Source organism: Harmonia axyridis, chromosome 5 (assembly GCF_914767665.1).
Source record: "Harmonia axyridis chromosome 5, icHarAxyr1.1, whole genome shotgun sequence".
NCBI classification, from domain to species: Eukaryota; Metazoa; Arthropoda; class Insecta; order Coleoptera; family Coccinellidae; genus Harmonia; species Harmonia axyridis.
Genome location: NC_059505.1, coordinates 9278177 through 9297729, shown reverse-complemented (window position 1 = coordinate 9297729; position 19553 = coordinate 9278177). Strand labels below are relative to the sequence as shown.

At 30.8% G+C, this 19553-nt stretch overlaps 1 protein-coding gene across 4 annotated transcripts in view; it reads left to right on the top strand.

The window, feature by feature from the left end:
* The window catches only part of LOC123680490 (tyrosine-protein kinase CSK-like), a 36233-nt gene that overhangs the window by 15037 nt on the left and 1643 nt on the right, over window positions 1-19553 (top strand). For 3 of the 4 annotated variants that reach the window (XM_045618414.1, XM_045618415.1, XM_045618416.1), the window contains one exon: window positions 14916-17705. In XM_045618414.1, the coding sequence (XP_045474370.1) occupies window positions 14943-16373 (1431 nt within the window). In that variant the 5' untranslated portion in view covers window positions 14916-14942 and the 3' untranslated portion in view covers window positions 16374-17705. Of the gene's footprint in view, window positions 1-14915; window positions 17706-18144; window positions 18323-18859; window positions 18996-19269; window positions 19500-19553 lie in introns of those variants that run through there. The other variant, XM_045618418.1, reaches the window with a different exon arrangement.

Sequence of the window (19553 nt, the reverse complement as noted above, 5' to 3'; positions counted from 1 at the left end):
CATACAAAATTAGTTTTCGTAAAGAGGACTGCACAACTAGAACGTTATATTTAACTTAATTAAGGACGGTTTGTTTGTAACTGAAATATTTCGGGGTCATTAATGTCGCTTCAATATCCGATCATGGTTGTGTGTCATATTCATGACATTGTGTTATACAGGGTGTTCCTTAATGATTTGATATTTGATGATATATTGGGGGACGATTCTTGGAGCCATTTCAAGATAAAAAGTTCATATGAACGTATGTCGAAAACGTGATAACTTTTGGGATAAAGGGTGGTAAAGTTTCCAGAAAAAAAATTTTTTTTGAAACAACAATAAAGGTATTGCAGATATTTTTTATGAAATTTGGTGCAAGTTTTTACTCTTACAAGATACATTTTCTGGTGTACAAACAATTTTATTATTTTTACAAGTAGCGTCTGTATGGGATTTGCTTTGAATATTTTTAGAGATAAAAATGAGAAGACACTCGAATGAAAAATTATTATTTTTGAAATTCTCATTTATTTCTGAATAAATTTGATCTCTTGATATCACTTTTATTAGGCGCAAGGTTTTCACTTAAAAAAATAAAAATCGTTTTAGTTATGGGACAAATTGATGAAATGTCATAGAGTGACCATTCCTTGGAAATTACCTGCGTATCAGTTAAAATTAAATTAAGAGCACAAATTTGTTCGAAAACGAATGAGAATTTCAAAAATACATTTTCGTCGTTAGATTTCTGGATTAAAAAAATAAAATAAAACTGAATACCTAAAAAAAATATGATTTCCATACAAAAATCACACGATGACACTTTTAGCAATTTGTCCTTGTGATAAAACGATTTTTTCAATTTCTTTAAGCGAAAACTATGCGCTGGACAAAGTAATTTGTTCAGAAATAATTGTTAATTATTATTTTATTTTATTATTATTTTATTATTCTTTTCTTCAAAAATATTCAATGCAAAATTTATATAGCCACTGATGAAAATAATAAAATGTTTGTGCACCAGGAAATGTATCTTAATGCGGTGAAAAGATGTACCAAATTTCATAAGAATATCTGCAATCATTGTGGTTACAAAATATATTTTTTTTCTTCTCAAAAATAGCTCTAAGAATCACCTCCTTCACTATAAGTATATCATTAAGAAACACTCAGTATTTTGGTTGAATTGTTCACAATTTAAGACAACTCACGCACAGGCAATCTGCCTTAGTGAGTTTTTTGCGGTTTATTGAAACAATATTTCAAATGTTATTGATTTTTTATACAAATTGTACTTTTTCAATAAACTATATATTATTATATTATTATTATTATATTTAACTCGGCAGAAGGCTTAGTTAATTCATTCTTCCCTGCCTTAGTTTATAAAATTTTTACGAAATTTCGATAATTTGGATAGGTATTCAATTAGTTCCATACAAAAATCAACCTTTTCTTTTATATGAAAGATGCGCCTTGAGCATGCCAAACGTGAAATTCCTGGGAGATCCATATCTCGCGTGCTTCTAGTCCCTTGAAAATTAATATGTACATATAAATATTCGAATTGAGCCGTTATTTTCAACAATAATCCATTTGCATAATAATCAGAATTAGGCCATAATGAGGTATTCCGTAATATTTTTAGTGTTTTAGAAATTGAACGTATTCATCATCCTTAATGTTTGTTCTTTATTGAAGTATGTATGTGATTTCATGTAAAGAAATAATGTCAATGGAGGCTCTATAAACACTGCTAATATTACGCAAGGGTTTATTATTTCCACTTTTGTACCAAATTTTATGCTAATAGCTCTTATGATTTTCGAGAAAAGCTCTGAACAGCAGACGAAAAGATTTTTTATTTCATTTCTGGATTCTACACATTCTAAACTGTAGACTGAAATTTATAGGGTTGCTTCTTTTTTCGATTCCAAAAGTTTATTATAGAAAATAATAAACAAAGATAAATAAAAATAATTCGCTTCAATGCTGCGTTTCTTCAAGCGTAAAATTTCTGTTTTAGATTTATTTACTTGTAACTAATCGCCCTACCTTCACATGACGAAAAAATGATCTTAATTTTAATATTGCCTATTTTATTCCTGGATCACTTAGCAGGTTTGGAAATTCGTAATAGATATTAGACATTTTCTCTTAAATTTGGAATTATTTATGTATTTATAATCGTGAAATGTTGAAATTCCAAAAAAAATCATATTTCGGTTATTTAAAACAAAAACAAAAAAAATTCATCTTGCTCTTTTGACAGAATACATCTGAATGAATTATGAAGAAACGTATATTTTTTGAATTAATGAATCAGTGTAATAATATTTGATAAATTCTTAAAAGTGATAACGAAGTTGACCACAAAACCAAAATAGGACAAAAGTAGTTCCTCAACAAAGTTCCTTATTTTAATTGATATAAAGGTATGAATTGAACAGGAAAAGTCCTAGGTATTCTTATAATGAAATTTTGTTTAAATGTAAATATTCGAATTTGAAATAGTATGTTAAATGCTTCTTGAAAATATATATGTACTATCAAACCTTAGAGAAAAATTATTTTTCTTCTCAAAAAACCTATTTTGATTGCCATTTTTTATCTAACAAGGCCTATTATTGAAAATCGTTAAAAAAGTCTTTCCAGTCGAAAAATTACATTTTTATCAAATTAATTTATGAACTTCACTTTCATAACTATGATGTAAAATACAAAGTTTAAAGTCCATGAATTCATTTCAACGATGTAGTTAACTATCGCGTAGTAAAGCCTTCTTCCAACAAAAATTTTCCATATTTCTCCTTTTTATTTCAATTTATTTTGAATTCATTCATACGAATTCCAAAATTGAGCGAACTTACAGTTTTCGTAATGTTTAGACTGTTTAGGGCAATGGTAATATTTTAATATTTGTCATTTATTGAACTTCGAACCCTTTTGATACAGGATTAGTACCTATCTATATCCTCATTCCCTTTATCCGCTTATCAATCTCATCTTCATCAAAATTCAGATTTGAATACTATAATTTGAGAGTACTTAAGAAATATCGTTTTATTATTTCCAAAGTAAAATTTATGGAATCGTTCTAGGTACACTTATTTTTATTTTTATAAGGAGTACCTAGTAGATAAATAGCATAATTTTATTTTCTTCTGTGTATTATTTTTTAACATTGATTAGATATTTATACATAAATGATATTTCAGAATATACTATTGAACCTTAATAATAAACTATTATATATTACACTATATACTCATATTAGAAATTTGTTTGTTGATAGTCTAACACTTTTGAATTTGACATTTTTTTTTATTTTCAAACAGAAATGATAATTTCAGAAAGATAATTTTCATTTCTATTTAATCCAAATATCATCATGATTTGTAATCGAAATTTCATCTGGGATTAACGATCAACATTTTTGAGTTATTGTATATTTATGCATATTACGTCACAAATAATTTTATCTTGACGATAATGTACGAGTTGTAATGTTAGTTAATGTTAATGTTAGAAATGAGTACAAACAACAGGAGACCGTAAAAATATATAATTCGATATTCCAATTGAAGTCATACATACGAGAACAATGATATATAGTTTCATGTATAATTAAAAAGTATCACATTTCCAATTAAGAAAAAGCCTATAATATTAACATATTCTTTGGAGTTCAATGAGAGGAGTCTTTGTTTTCGAATTATCGTATCCAATAACGTATTGAAATCAACCTTTTATCCCAACTTGCACAATCTTCAAGCTTCTGAGAGGTCTCTAAGAGGGCGATGAAAGAAAATATTGAACCTACATTTAATGAAATCACTTTTTAACTCCCATGAAATTCTAGTTAAAATTTCGGAGTGAGTATACAAGGGGTCCAAAGTTCGAGTGATTTAATGGATATTCTCTCTCAAGTTGAAGAAAATTATATATATATCTGGCTATACAGGGAATGAAAAATATATTTTTTTTAATTTTTCTTCTCTGATAGATTTAGTATTAAATTCTGAACCACTTTAAATTTCAACTGTATCATCAAATCTCTTTCATGAGAATATTCTGTGAAATATAATTGACAAGAGTAGTAGTTGATAATGGAGAGGAGGAAATTTAAGTGTGCTCACCTATTTCGAAACGAAACATTTATTCTACGTACAATATACCTAAATCAAGAAAATTTCAAATAACTGGGAAATGATCAAATTTAGGAGCATCATTGAATAGAAAATAACGTTATTTTTCCTCGCATGCTGACCAATGAATTTTACAATACTTCTTTGATCATATTTAGAAACGAGAAGATTATCGAAAAAAAATGAGGGAAACACTAACGAAAGCTTTTTAGCACTCGTTCCTTCATTCAGATAGAGGGCTATTCATAATGGAACCTTTTATTGGAAAACACTGCATTTGAGTCTATAATACACTCAGGTGCGAAAAAAAAAACAAGTTGATACTTGAATTCTCTCAGTTTTTATTTTTAGCAAAATTTCCAAAATTCTTTCAGTAAACTGTAGATGAAATGATTCATTTCAACTTGCATATTTACTATTTTGTTAAATGCTGGCTTATTAGTCACTGTACAGAGTTAATCAGACGTTTTTTTGTTGAAACCTAATTTTGAAATATCCTATGGAATAATATCGTAGTTAAATTTTTTCAAATCACCAATTTTAACCTAATTTAAAGAAAATTAAGACATTTTTACGATATTGCTTGGCTCATTGTGACATAATGTCAATGCGAAAGCTCAGTTTATGAGACTACCAATGAGAAGGCAACAATATGTTGTTCAGTTATAATGATAATAATCAATCAGTTCGAAATTCATTCATGCAAACTTATTAATTCCAGTAAAAAATCAAAACAAATCAATTCAACTGCAACGTAAATAACCTAAAAAAACGTTCTTTTGTTAATTCAGATTAATATTTTGTTATTTACTGCGTGCATACGTACTGTTGATTAGGTTTCGAATAGCATCTTGAGGAAAATTTCAAAACAACAACAAACGATATTTATTGACCAAAGGCCAATTGACCATCGACAATATTAGTCCTGCAGCCAAGTGAATTAACAAAATTATAATTATTCTATAGGAAAATTTCATTTCTTAAGTTAAATAGATGATAACAAGTCCATTTCCCTGTCAAAAATGAACTTGTGCACTAAAAGCCATGAACCAAAAAACAAAATGTTGAAAAGAAATGTATCTTGATGAAAATTTCTAATACGAAAAAATTTGAACCCGAAATTATTTTACAGGATGTTTCAAAATTATTGTTTAACAACAAACTTTTGATTTACCCTGTATAGTGATTAATAAGCCAGTACTTAACAAAAGATTGAATATGCAAGTTGAATTAATAATTTTATCTACAGTTTACTGAAAAAAATTGAAAAGGAGCAGAAAATAAGAAAACTACGAGAATTTTACTAAATATCAACTTGTTGTTTATTATCAACAAATTTAACTGGTAAGTTAACGAACATTTGCTATTTATAAATAAACTCTTACAAGAATTCAATAATTTATTCACTCGGAATATAGGATTTATTAATAATTAACAAACTAACATAATTCTAGCGATCCAATCTGTGAAAAAGTTTGAGGACACATCCCTCATAGAGAAGCGCATCTCCTTGAAGGATCTGTCCTTGAACTTTTCCTTTGATTTGAATTTCCTTTTTAAACATAAAATCTGTGTTACTATGGGCTTATTGAACGCCGCTTAGCACATCTGTTCTGAATTTTGGGTTCAGATCGTTTGTACCTGCTTAGTTATTAGTGATGTTGGCAGAACAGGGGTTGGAGGGAACAGATGCGATCAAGATGACTAGGGTTCAAACCCGGATATCCTCAATATGAACTCTAAAAAATTACGTAATTTGGCAAACGGTTCTTCTCAGGCCCTAACAATCTGATAATAGAAACAGCCAAAATAATTATCTAAGGAATACGTTAACCAATACTGAAATGAATTTTTTTTTAATTTATGGTACATATAAAAAAGGTTTATTAATTATTACTCAATGATATATTTACCTCAACTATATTTATTTCTTTCAAATGGATATTTCTTCAGCATTATTAATATAAGTTATGCGTAAATAAATGAAGTGTAAAAATAAATGCTGATTATTGGTGGGATTTCAAATAAATAATTTATTTCCATGAAACTAATATTTGTTTGTCCATATATCCAATAAATGATTTATTAACTTTAATGCATTTTTCATAATATCAAAAAAAACACTTCTCTCAGTGTATACTTCTCTTGGATTGCATTAATGGAGATTTAGATCTATTTCTCAAAAGCGAACACTGAAAATTGTTTATATCGACTCATTTGTAATATTATTCGCGAACCGACATTAAATATTCTTACGTAAATAGAATATTAATTTTGCTCGGTCAAAAAAAAAAACCGGAAGCCGAATTTGAAATTCAACAGAGCGTATTTTGTACATCGATAAGTGGCATTCGAATAATATACGTAATAAGTGTTCTATAAATAATTGTCCATTGCAGTATCGATAATTATTTCCAGTTTGAATCGAGAAAGATGTTTTGCAAAACTACGCTCTTTTTCCCATCAATTTCTTCCTAGTTTGCGAAAACAAATGATGGGAGGTGAGGATACTGAATTTTTTTTACGCATCGCAACCTGAGTAAATTATATCATACGTGTGTTTGGTTTCCGATGAAGCATTATTGTAATTCATATATGGTCAAACTATAGATAAACGGACTGTATGATTGCGATTCAAATTACCAACTGTTTGATGCAGTTTGTGCTTGGCGTACTATGACACTTCCTTATGTTTGGGTTGATATTTTTAGAGTTTCCGGTAAAATTATATGCATTTATTTCTGACTTTCATGACAATTATTTGAGCAACAACAGCATTTGAAGATTATATGAAAATTTGCACTCAGAATAGGCTATTCGGCAGTTTAAAAAATATTGTACTATTTATCGGCCCCCTCATATAGATTTAACTTTTTTAAAAACATTTTGACGAATTTCTACATTTAATAATTGCAATACAATATATGCAGGATACAGATACTTACATCCTGTATACACTGTGTCCGTAAAGTATGGAACAAATTCATTTTTAGCTAAACAGACCATTTTGAGAAATAATCCTGAAACACGTTGATTTTTGAATTCAATTTACCGTATTTTAAAATAATAATCTAATATACAGGGCGAACAACTTTCGAGTAATGACGTCACCGTCATTTTTTTTTTTAATGGAACACCCCCATTTTGTCTCAATTTTCCGATTACTCTAGCTGAGCTGATTCCAAAAATGTATCATATGTTTATTCCAATTGGTACAGGGTGGACAAAAATACAATAGTTTTGTGTGTGCTCATAAAGAAACGCGTAACATTCTTTATTAGTTAAATTAACAATATTATCAGAAATACTTATTGTCTAGCGGCAATTGGTTTGAATATAACACCCTGTAGTTTGTTACATTTTTAGATTAATAAAAATGAGGTGTTTCCAAACATGTTTGGTACTTGTGGTCTAGCAGACAGAATATGAAAGAAATTATTTCTTATTTTTATACATTTTTATTAATCTAAAAATGTAACAAACTACAGGGTGTTAAATTCAAACCAATTGCCGCTAGACAATAAGTATTTTTGATAATATTGTTAATTTAACTAATAAAGAATGTTACGCGTTACTTTATGATCACACACAAAACTATTGTATTTTTGTATAATTTCATAGTATTACAACTGGCATTATTTTCAGATGAAATGTTCTCATGAAAGAAGATTAAAAAAGGACAGTGCTGAAGTAAAAAAATATCTTGGAAATCAAAAAAATTACCTTTGATATTCAAAAAATAAAGCATTGCAAAAAACCCTAGTTCAAGAACTTAAATTTCTTTTAATAAAATTAATTGATAATTTGAAAACACGATCCATGAATTTTCAAGACTAAAAATCATAGAATTAAAATTCATACAAATTAATTTTCTTGAATTTGACGTCATACAAAATCATTAAAATTATACTGAACACAACAGACCCCAAGAGTTTCCGATATATGTATTTTCGAAAATTACTCGGATTTTGGAAAGTAGAAAAAATTGATAATTACTGTCTTCTATTGGCATCAGAAGCTTCCTCTAATGAACTCTAGGCATTCCTTCTGTTTAATCTTCTAATAACTCACACCATTGTTAAGATACCGTGCACACAACATATAGGTATGACTCATTTTTCTCATATTTTCCTAATGAATTATTTTTCCTAATGAAACTAATCGTATCGTTGGTTATGTGAAACGCGGCCATCTTTGGCCATTCTCTGATTTGAAATTCTTGAGAAGCTTGTTCATTATTTCACCTCATTGTGTCCATTGTTAGTTTCTAGTTTCAAACGGAAAATTGTTTTCAGGTATGCTTTCTCGTACCTATTTTGTTAAGAATTAAGTTCAGTCGGTATGCAAGGTGATACTCATTCGTGGGGAAAAACGTCAGTAGGTTATAGTACTCATCAAAAAAAGTTTCCATAAACATTCGTATGAAAATGTCCCCTTTTCGAATTACAGCTATCCGAAGACTTCATTTTAATCGTAACAGGCCAATTGAAAAGTCCCCGGTCTACCATAGTAGAACACATTTTTTTGGCAAAATTCGATTTTATTATTCAACATAGTTGCCTTCGAGGGCGATACAGCGATTATAGCGATCTTCCACCTTTTCGATACCATTTTTATAGCACGACTTGTCTTTTGCTTCAAAAGAGGCCTCAGTTGCGGCGATCACTTCTTCATTGGCGCTAAATTTCTTTCCAGCGAGCATTCTTTTTAGGTCTGAGAACAGGAAAAAGTCGCTGGGGGCCAGATCTAGCGAATACGGTGGATACAGAAGCAATTCGAAGCCCAATTCATGCAATTTTGCCATTGTTTCTATTGACTTGTGACACGGCGCATTGTCTTGATGAAGCAGCACCTTTTTTTCTTCGTATGGGGCCGTTTTTAACGATTTCATCCTTTAAACGAACCAATAACGCTATATAATAATCGCTGTTGATGGTCTAGCCCTTTTGGAGGTAATCAATGAATATTATACCTTGCGCATCCCAGAATACTGATGACATTACCTTGCCAGCTGATTGTTGTATTTTTCCTCTCTTTGGATTCGGTTCATCATGAGCAGTCCACTCAGCTGTCTGTCAATTGGACCCCGGAGTGAAATAATGGAGCCATGTTTCATCCATTGTCATATATCGACGCAAAAATTCAGGTTTATTGCACTTAAACAGCTTTTAACACTGCTCAGAATCATTAACACTTTGTTGCTTTTGATGGATTGTGAGCTCGCACGGCACCCATTTTGCACACAGCTTTCTCATGTACAAATATTGGTGAATGATATGATGTACACGCTCAGATGATATCTTCACAATGTCTGCTATCTCGATCAACTTCACTTTACGGTCATTCAAAATTATTTTGTGAACTTTTTTGATTTTTTCGTCGGTGACAGCCTCTTTTGGGCATCCACTGCGTTCGCCGTCTTCGGTGCTCATTTCACCACGTTTAAACTTAGCATACCAATCAATGGTGGTTGATTACTGACCCCGGAAACTCTTCATCAAGCCAAGATTTTGATTCAACTGTATTTTTCCCTTCAAAAAGCTATATTTTATCAGCACACGAAATTCTTTTTTTTTTCCATTTTTTCAAATAACAAAAGTAGCCACACTCACAACGCAATATCTCACAAACTAATGGCAGGACTGATGTTGAATTTTGAAACATATCGTTTGAAGGTTGGTACTAACTAAAAATCATATGGATTTAATACTACCACCGTCATCTGTACATCAGATCGGATACTTTTCAATTGGCCTAATATAATTAAAATGTGTTCGGATGGCTGTATTTCGAACAGGAAGTATTTTCGTACAAATGTTTATGGAAACTTTTCTTCTCATTTTGATGAGTACAATCACGTTCAAAACTTCAGTTTTGCCCCAAAATTAGTAAACACTCTGTAGATCGAGCTCGCATAAAAAATAACAGTACACATTTTGATAACCGACTGCTCGACTGTTTATTATGAATAGTTATTGTTGTCTTGAATGTTCGCTTCAGCGATTTTTGAATTATTCATGAATTTTCAAGGTCCATGTTGCATCGTATAAGCTTTCATTGGCTATTACGAATTATTGGGTGAGAACAATCTTCTTCATTAAAATGGCAATTACGAAAATTCATTCGTTTGATTCATATAATGCAGTACCTCGATATAAAATTCTACTTCTACTTTAAAAAATGCCTAATTTCAAACGATAATTATGCAAGAGATTTGTAACAAAATAAAATGAGGAAGGAAGCGCTTAAAGTTTCGGAGTTATGAATTTTTTAATATAATATATTTATGTATGACCATCATATTAATCTAACTTTGACGCGGAGGACCTGGGTTCAAATCTACCTGAACTTTTTTTAAATTTCGTTGAATGCTCTTTTTGATTTGAGATATTTTACAAGGGATTAATAAACCATAGTGAAATTTGTCGTGTTTTTCCATTCAATATGAATTGTCATGATTTTGTCATGGTATTGTGATAGAAGAAAAGCAACTTGCGAGAAAGTCGATTTGTCGTTGCAAAGCTTACTGAATTAAGTTGTTGTTGACAAAAAAACATAATCTCATCAACAAAGAGAATTTTATTCATTTCTGGTTTATATTTTCATTCACCTTTTGCCACACCTAGTATATTATTGTATTGTAACAAATTTTATCTTCCTTCAAGCTTTTATGAATGATATATTCAGGAGCAATGAAGTAATCTAATCAATCTTATTCACAAAATTTTACTCTCCTGATGTTTACGAAAGTAACATAAAATTGGTGAGTCTGTATTGTATATTCGAAGATCGATCAGTGTGATCAAACGAAAACTTTTTTATTTCTCTTTTTCATTGGACCAGTTTGAAATATATAGCTGTTCGAAAACTATATTTGCGCAAGTACTGATATCGATTGAATATAATCGGGGAACGCTACCTCATTCAAACCATCTTGCGTTTTTAGTTTATTTCCTAATTATTGCTAAGGCTACTTTTTTCGCTATTGATTTCTTTTAATAGGGTTTTTTATTCATTTTGATAATAAAAAGAAAACAGTATATGTTTATTTCGTTGTGAAGAGTATCATTGAAGGTATGGAAAACGATATTAGCCAAATGGCCGCCAAGGCTACGATTGCAGCACCATATCTTTTTCATGAAAATTTCCATGCTCAATTCGCACATTTGCGGTAGTATGTTCTTTATAACTTAACAAATTCCGTCTTTAAGATCCTGAATCGATTGTTGAGCATTGTCAATTGCCATCCTTATCTTCCACGTGGTCCCAAAGAAAAAAGTCTATAGGTGTTAAATCACAATATCTCGGTGGCCAATTGTGATCACCGCTTCGAGAAATAAGACGTTCAGAAAACTCTTCTAAACGTCGTCCACATCAATATCTATTCCGGCCATAATAAAATCAATAATCATAGCTTGGTAATTAAGTTAAATCACACCACCAACCCAAAACCACCACTATACAGTGACACGTTGAGGATGGAGAGACTTTTCAACAATCATTCTTGAATTTTTCCAATTTCCTAATGCGTATTCACTTAGCCACTCGAAGTGAAAATGGACCTTATCACTGAAGATGATTTTTCGATGAATATCCGGATAATTTTAATGCATTTCAAGGATCCAATCAGCAAAGATACGAAATTGCTGGCTTGGGTTCTTGTATTAGATAACTGAACTTTTAAAAGCATTAAGAGGGAACACCATCAAGTGGCTGCTCAGTTCAAAACGAAATCAGAGATATTTCTTCTAACAGTAATGTAATAATGGCGTAGTCCAATGTCAAAAGATGACATCTTCAAAAATTACAGCGGCACCTTATTCAAAATGAAACTTCTTATTAGGAAATCCTTTGCAATACTTCATACCCTCGCGTCGTAAGTGTAGAGACGGCATTAGACAGACGAATTTTCACTCTAACGAATCGTTAACATCAGTTTTAATGTTTTTCAATATTGGATGACTAGGTCTTCGGATTTAACATTTTTAATGAATTTCGAAGAAGATACTGTGTAGCGAAACAATTGAAATTATTATAATTTGAAGTGGGAATAGAATAAAACTAATATTATTTTCGATTTGAAATGAATTTCCATCAAGTGAAGACCGAGTAAATCCAATATTATTCTTTTGAGATTATTGTAAACATTACAACTTATGTAATTAATTCAATTGATAATTTTCGATAGAAGAATAATGCTATTATTTCTAATAATATCTTCCACAACCTCTAATAACACCAGAATTAACGTCAAATTCAGATTAAACTCGTTATCGTGTATAAACCACATTCATACATGATTTAATCAAAAGATGGAAAAACATACAAATATAATTCGTTATGAAGTAATGTTTTCGATAGCACGCAATGAAATCACTTCAAGCAAAATTTTGTTGCAAATTTTACTACAATAAAATATTCACAAATGAACAGTTTATTAGGTATTAAAATAGAAAGCTGCTGTTGTCTTTGGTTTTATTAAAACATTCGAAGATTTGTCGTTAAAAATGTGTAAATGCTGTCACAGCTTTTCCATTTTTTTTTTTTTTGACAGAATACTGATGTTAAAGGTAGGTTTTAACGGCATCAGTGATAAGGATTCTAGCAGTAAGATGATGGTTTTAATTGGTTCCAGTATACCGAACTGATTTCTCCTTACAAGAACCAAACAATTTATTTTATTTTGAAAGATAACTGACCTTTTTATTAAGTTCTTTCGATTCTGTTTGAATTTTTAAATCAATTAGATCAACTATCTACAATATAAACTTAAAAACTCCAATACATACTATAAGAGATATTTTGCGTCAAACAGATTGTATTTAATAACATCTTTTTTCCCACTTTCCTCACTAAGTTGTATACTTTTCGAGACATAACAATTGTCAGCTTACGAGTTTTATGAATCAGAGTTTTTATCGAGGAGGATCGATGGGATAAAACAACCTATTTTTGTAACAAATTACATGAAAATAGTTCAATAGTTTCTGGGGAAAACTCTAGGTGGCAGATTCGAATTGTGAAAATTTCAGAGTGGATATAAACATTTATATTGACATAGTGAATGACCTGCTGCATAATGTTCTGAATAATTTTGCATTAAAATGAGTTTTTCAGAGGCTAGATGAAAATATTAAGCATGTCTATTTCTTCACAGTAAAAGTTTGAGGAAATAAAAAATACATACAACCTCTACCAGTATAGGTACCTTTAACATCAAGTTCATGTCATGTTTATATTCGTAGATGTTGCTTTCTCATTTTGAACGAATGATTTGGTTTAATTAGCAATTAATTGTGCATAACATGCAGCAATTCAATTTGACGCTGCACATTATTTATTTTTATAACATTGATCAGTATTATGAATTATAACTAAGATGAGTTTTGTTGAAAAACAATAGGTAAGATGTATATGAGTGTGAATCCAGGGGGTGTCTTCTAACAGGTTCTTCTTGATTTAAATTGAAGATTTTTCACCTACTAACTAGTCTGAATGTGGTATTAGACTGAATTGAGGCCAAGCCATAAACTACGCTAATTTTCAGTTTCGGATTGAATACGTAGGAGAGTAATTTTCATTTTACTGTTTTTTTTTCTTATCAGTATTAAATTTGATGAGAGATAGTTCTTACATCAAAGTAAATTATTTAAAATAGAAGAGAGTTGTTGGAATTTCGCTATATCATTTTCGGTTGATTATACAGGGTGTTCCACCATAGACGCGACGCCCTGTTACGGTTAAGGCTGAAATTCTCGACTTATTTTTTTCGACACAGGACCTTTCATTCGTTTTCGTTAGAGCTACATTCTCATTTTTGTTTGGAAATACACAGGATGCACCAAAAAGTGTAATTGACCAGACATATGATTTTTCTTATGGATCATCCTGTTTTTTATTGAATTTTCAGATTACATGGAATAAATGAACCCAAGTTTGTTATGCTTAAAATTTACCGGTTTCGAGATATTTTGATTTTTGATAACTTGATGGGTCTTTGGAATAACTTACTGACTTCAAAATTAATGAATTTATTCAAATGAGATTTTGAAAGTTTATACTAGAAGAATGGAGTGGAGTATTGATTTTTTGATAATCATAAAAATTCTCTACTAAATTAGAAAAGGAAATATAGGGTGTGCCATTCATATAAGCCCATATTAATGTTTGAAAAAGTCATCAATGAATCGTCTCATTTTGAACACCCAGTAGAGTTCTCAATGATTATCAAAGTCAGTACTTACCTCCGTTCTTCCAATATTCACTTTCGAAATCTCATTCAAATAAATTAATCCTTTTCGAAGTTACTAGGTTTTTCCAAAGTCCCTTCAATTTATCAAAATTCAAAATATCTAAAAAACGGTAAGGCATATGAATCTCCAACAAATTTGGGTTCATTTATTCCATGCAATCTGAATATTCAATAAAAAAACAGGGTGTTCTATAAGAAAAACATATGTTTGGTCCTTTAACCTTTTTGGTACACCCAATGTATTTCCAAACAATCCAAGAATACACCTTCAATGGAGACTAATGTTACTGTGTTGAAAAAAAAGAAAACTTTTTCGCTTAACCGTAATAGAGTAGTGGAACGATGGTGGAACACCTTTTGTAATTATTTTCAAAAAAAGTGCTCCTAAGTTCATAATATTCCAAAACTGAAAATAGGCGCTTTTTTGTGGATTGAACGGCACAATTCTCCAATTAGTTAATTCAGTAATTTTTAGTATTTTGAAATGAGATCCAAACACGTTTCCAATACAATTTTTTCATTCGTATTTGCAGATAAACGTGTTAAAGAACGCGTGAGATATGACAAGTCATAACTCGTCGTTTACACAGAGGTACAAACCCTACATTTTTGACCAGTACCGACAACCCGAGGGTGGCCAGCAATGGGAACCGGCCCCGGAAAGCATCCCACCCATGGTCCCTGCACGAGGAATAAAAAAAAACTTACAAAGCGATACGTCCCCTCTAACACGTAGTGAAGACGCCCCCTGGATAGCTCCTGGTGAGATTCCAATCAATAAAATGGATAACAATCTCATGCATGATACCAATTTACTGTTAAGAACCGAAAATAACATGAACATCAAAAATGAAGATTTGCACGATAGACGTGATGTCAATACTAATTGCCTCATAACCCCCCTGAGACTAAATCCCAAATATAGTCATATGCCTTGGTTCCATGGCAAAATCTCTAGAGAAGAAGCTGAACGGGTATTACTTCCTAGAACCGATGGCTTATTCCTCATAAGAGAGTCGACTAATTTCCCTGGAGACTATACATTATGCGTTTGTTTCCAAAATAAAGTAGAACATTATAGAATTAAAACACAAGATGGAAAGCACACCATCGACGATGAAGAATTTTTCGATAACTTAGAAAAACTGATACAACATTATAAAATGGATGCCGATGGTTTATGTACACAACTGGTCAAACCGTTACAAGTTGACGATTTATGTATAATACCAGAGCAAGAACTGGAAATTTGTGAGTCTATTGGTAAAGGTGAATTTGGTGAAGTTATGTTAGGAAAATGGAAGAAAAACAAGGTGGCAGTTAAAGTACTGAAAGATTCTAGCGAAGCCGAGGCAATTCTTATGAAATCCTTACACCATGAAAATCTGGTCAATCTTTTAGGCATTGTACGAAAGAAAGATCTCCTGTATTTAGTTACCGAATTCATGAGCAAAGGGAATTTAGTGGACTATTTGAGGTCAAGGGGAAGGTTGCATGTTACCAGAAGAGACCAGATCAACTTTGCTACAGACACAAGTGCTGGAATGGAATACCTTGAAAAGATGCACGTCGTCCATAGGGATTTAGCAGCAAGAAATGTATTGATCGCAGAAAATGGAATGGCGAAAGTATCAGATTTTGGCCTAGCAAGAGTAGATGTCTATGCTGCTTCAGAATCTGCTAAACTTCCGATAAAATGGACTGCGCCGGAAGCTCTCAAATATAACAAATTCTCGAATAAGTCTGATATGTGGAGTTTTGGCATTTTGTTATGGGAAATATATTCTTTTGGTAGAGTTCCTTATCCAAGAATACCTCTGGTTGATGTGGTGAAGCATGTAGAGAAGGGATATAAGATGGAAGCTCCAGAAGGCTGTCCTCCTGAAGTTTATGATATAATGAGACAAGCTTGGGATTTGAACCCTGAAAATAGGCCGACTTTCCACACTGTTAAAGGTCAGTTAACTATCTTGAAACAACAAACTTTATGACTTTGAAAGTGCAAAATAAGAAAGTGATAAGACACTAAAATCGTGGTGTGATTGGTTTTCTCAATCATTAGTTTTATTGAAGTGAAAATGGTTAGTGTTAGGTAACCATCAAGTTATACACTTCACTTTTATGCTATGAAATATCCTGAATGAAAATGTTGCTGATGTTTCAGAAATATTAATATTGATTCCAAGATGAATACTCAGATTTAATAAGTCTTGTTCCATATTGAAGTACAAATATTATTGTATACTTGAAATTTTCAGATTATTATATTGTGGCTCCTAACATGTATATTTAAGGGTTAAAGTATCGACATTTCTGGTGATATTTTTTATTTCTTATTGATAAATAAGTACAAATTTGATGTCGATCATCACATTAACAAAATTTTATGCATACTGTTATACTTTGATGTATGGATAACATGTTACTTAATGATTTCGTATTAAATGAAATATATCTGTATGTGTAATATAATTTTACCTAATAATAATATTGAATCTAAAATTTTTTGATGTTGAGATGAATTTTTCGGAGCATCAGCAATTTGTAAATTCATTTTTTACATGTCATAAAGCGATATGAATATTGTTTACACACAAATATCCAAATATCAAATTTTTAAAACGTTTTAAAATTCAAGGATATTTCAAACTGTCCATTTCACCTTGCCGTATTTTAAAGCTATTTTTCTTCGTACGAAGAAGTATATTGGTTTTTCTATACTTAAAAAAATTTTATGCAGATTCTGAAATCTTAAAAGTGATTGTTCAAATTATTTTCAAAAAATATTCTCAATTGAAAAGGAGTTAAATTTTTTTTAGCAGATATTCAAAAGAAAAAAAAACTGAATATCAGTGGTATCCAATATTTAACCTATAGTAACATTGATTTTTGATGTAGAATGTTTGTGGTTGTTGAAAAAAAATCCTTCAAAAGACCCAAATTTAGAAATTATTGCTCGGAATGGTGTTAAAAGTATTTATACTATACAATAGATTAACAAGTTTTTTATATTGATTTTCTGTTCCCAAACTAAAGGAATATTTTTTAATTTTTTTAAAACTCATCTATAAATGGTCGTTATACAAGTTTGTCTCAATTGGTGGAAATATTTAAGGGATTGTAAATTGTTTTTTGTTATATATTGTGCTTATTGTAAAATGTTTTGTACATTCAATTTTTTTAAGAGAGTATTTTTCGAATAGTTCTATTTATGATTTTGTCCCTTTTTGATTTATTTGACTGTGTGACTTTCTTTGCCTTTGTATCTAAGCTGTTGTCCTTTTTCATTAAGAATAAAATAATATATTCCTTGATCACCCTTACTTGACTGTTTTGATTTTAATTTTGCTTTTTTGTTTTTATAAGGCAATCAAATTTTGAGAGTAGGGAAGTAGAAAATGAAATGAATTGAAATATGTGGTGCTGCATTCTCAATGTATGCAATTTTATAACTTTCAAAATAGTGGGAAACAGATTTCAAATTAAATTATATTGGGGAAATATCAGTTAATAATCTTGCACTTGAAGCTTGCTCCAAGATTATCTCTGATATTTACAATTTCATCACGGTATTAAAAAATTAAGTAAAGTACTTGATATTAACATATAAAATTAGAATCAGGGTTCAAAATAAATACAATTTTATCAGTAAATTAAACTCTAAATTTTCCTTCTAAATCCGACAAAAAAATTGGGGATATTATTCTCTTCTGGAAACAGTTTTTGAGATGCTGCCACATTTTCTTTGATTTTTTATTGCAGTGCTATGAAGTTAAACGAGACTTCAGCTCTAGTAGTTTGTTCAAAATGGACCGATGTGCCACTTGTTTATTTGGAATTATGAATTATGGTGTCGACATTACTGGTTATGTCAGACACCCAGAGTTGGGTATATGCATTTGGTTTCAGAAAAGAGCAGCTAACAAGCAAACTTGGCCAGGTAAGAACCTATTATACCTTGGTATACAATTCTAGCCGAAAGTCCCCTTTTACATCTTTTAAACAGTTGAGCTTTTGTAAGGTAAATTCAAACTAATCCCAACAAGTGAAGTAATATTCTTAGAAGACAATACAGGGCTACTGTGTTCGTTAAATTTAAATTATGACCAGTTTAATTTCTTTTTAAAGATATTGACAATACCTATTATTACTAACTTTGTTTTGGTTTGGATTTATAAAAGAATAAATACTAAAGTTATAGTTTTCTTCATCAATGAAGATTTGAGAATCAGTTTTTGATTACCCTTTAAATATATGCACTATTTGAACAGCACTTTTTAACGTGATGTGACTTGGTCATTACACATGATCTCACGTGACGTGATAGCCTTGTGTTTCTGTCTTAGCACAAAGGCTTAGGAGAGTCAGGATGAAAAATATTGAAAAGAAAACGAACCTTGTAAGGCAATTTTCGATAAATTTATAATGAGGAGTGTTTTTATGTCCTGATTTCAATCATCGATTGAATTATTTATAGGACATTGGGATAATTTAGTTGGAGGAGGCTTATCGGTAGGTCATGGAATATTGGAGACAGCTTTTAAAGAATCCCAAGAGGAAGCTTCAGTTTCTAAAGAACTGATGAAGAATTTAGTTAGTGCGGGATCAGTTTCGTGAGTATTAATATTCAAAATATAACTATGGTAAAAAACATCAATTAACCAACATCCATTATCCTTAGAAATTGTTTTAAGCCAGATAGATATCCATTAAATGGAATATCAGTACAATAAAATATCTTCTACTATGCCACAGTTCCAAAGTATCAGTGTAGTTAATAAACAGGCACAGACTTTCAATGGTTACTAGTTAAATAATCATAAAATTGATTTATTTTCTTTCATAAATTCTTCATTTTGGATTAGAATTTTGTGGGATATGTTCTAGATTTTTCTACGAATCTCAGCGAGGCCTATTTCCTAACACAGTGTTCGTCTTCGAAATTGAGTTGCCATTAGATTTCAAACCAGTCAATTCAGATGGTGAAGTCGATGAATTCGAGCTATTGCCTGCTACACAAGTTATAGATAAGATTTGCTCCCCTAATTTCAAAATGACTAGCGTCCCTGTAGTCCTGGATTTCATGATTAGGCATGGTATCATCAACATCGAAAATGGTAAGGAAATGTAAAAAAAAAAAGTATCCCTTTGTTATACTCTAATTTTTTTAT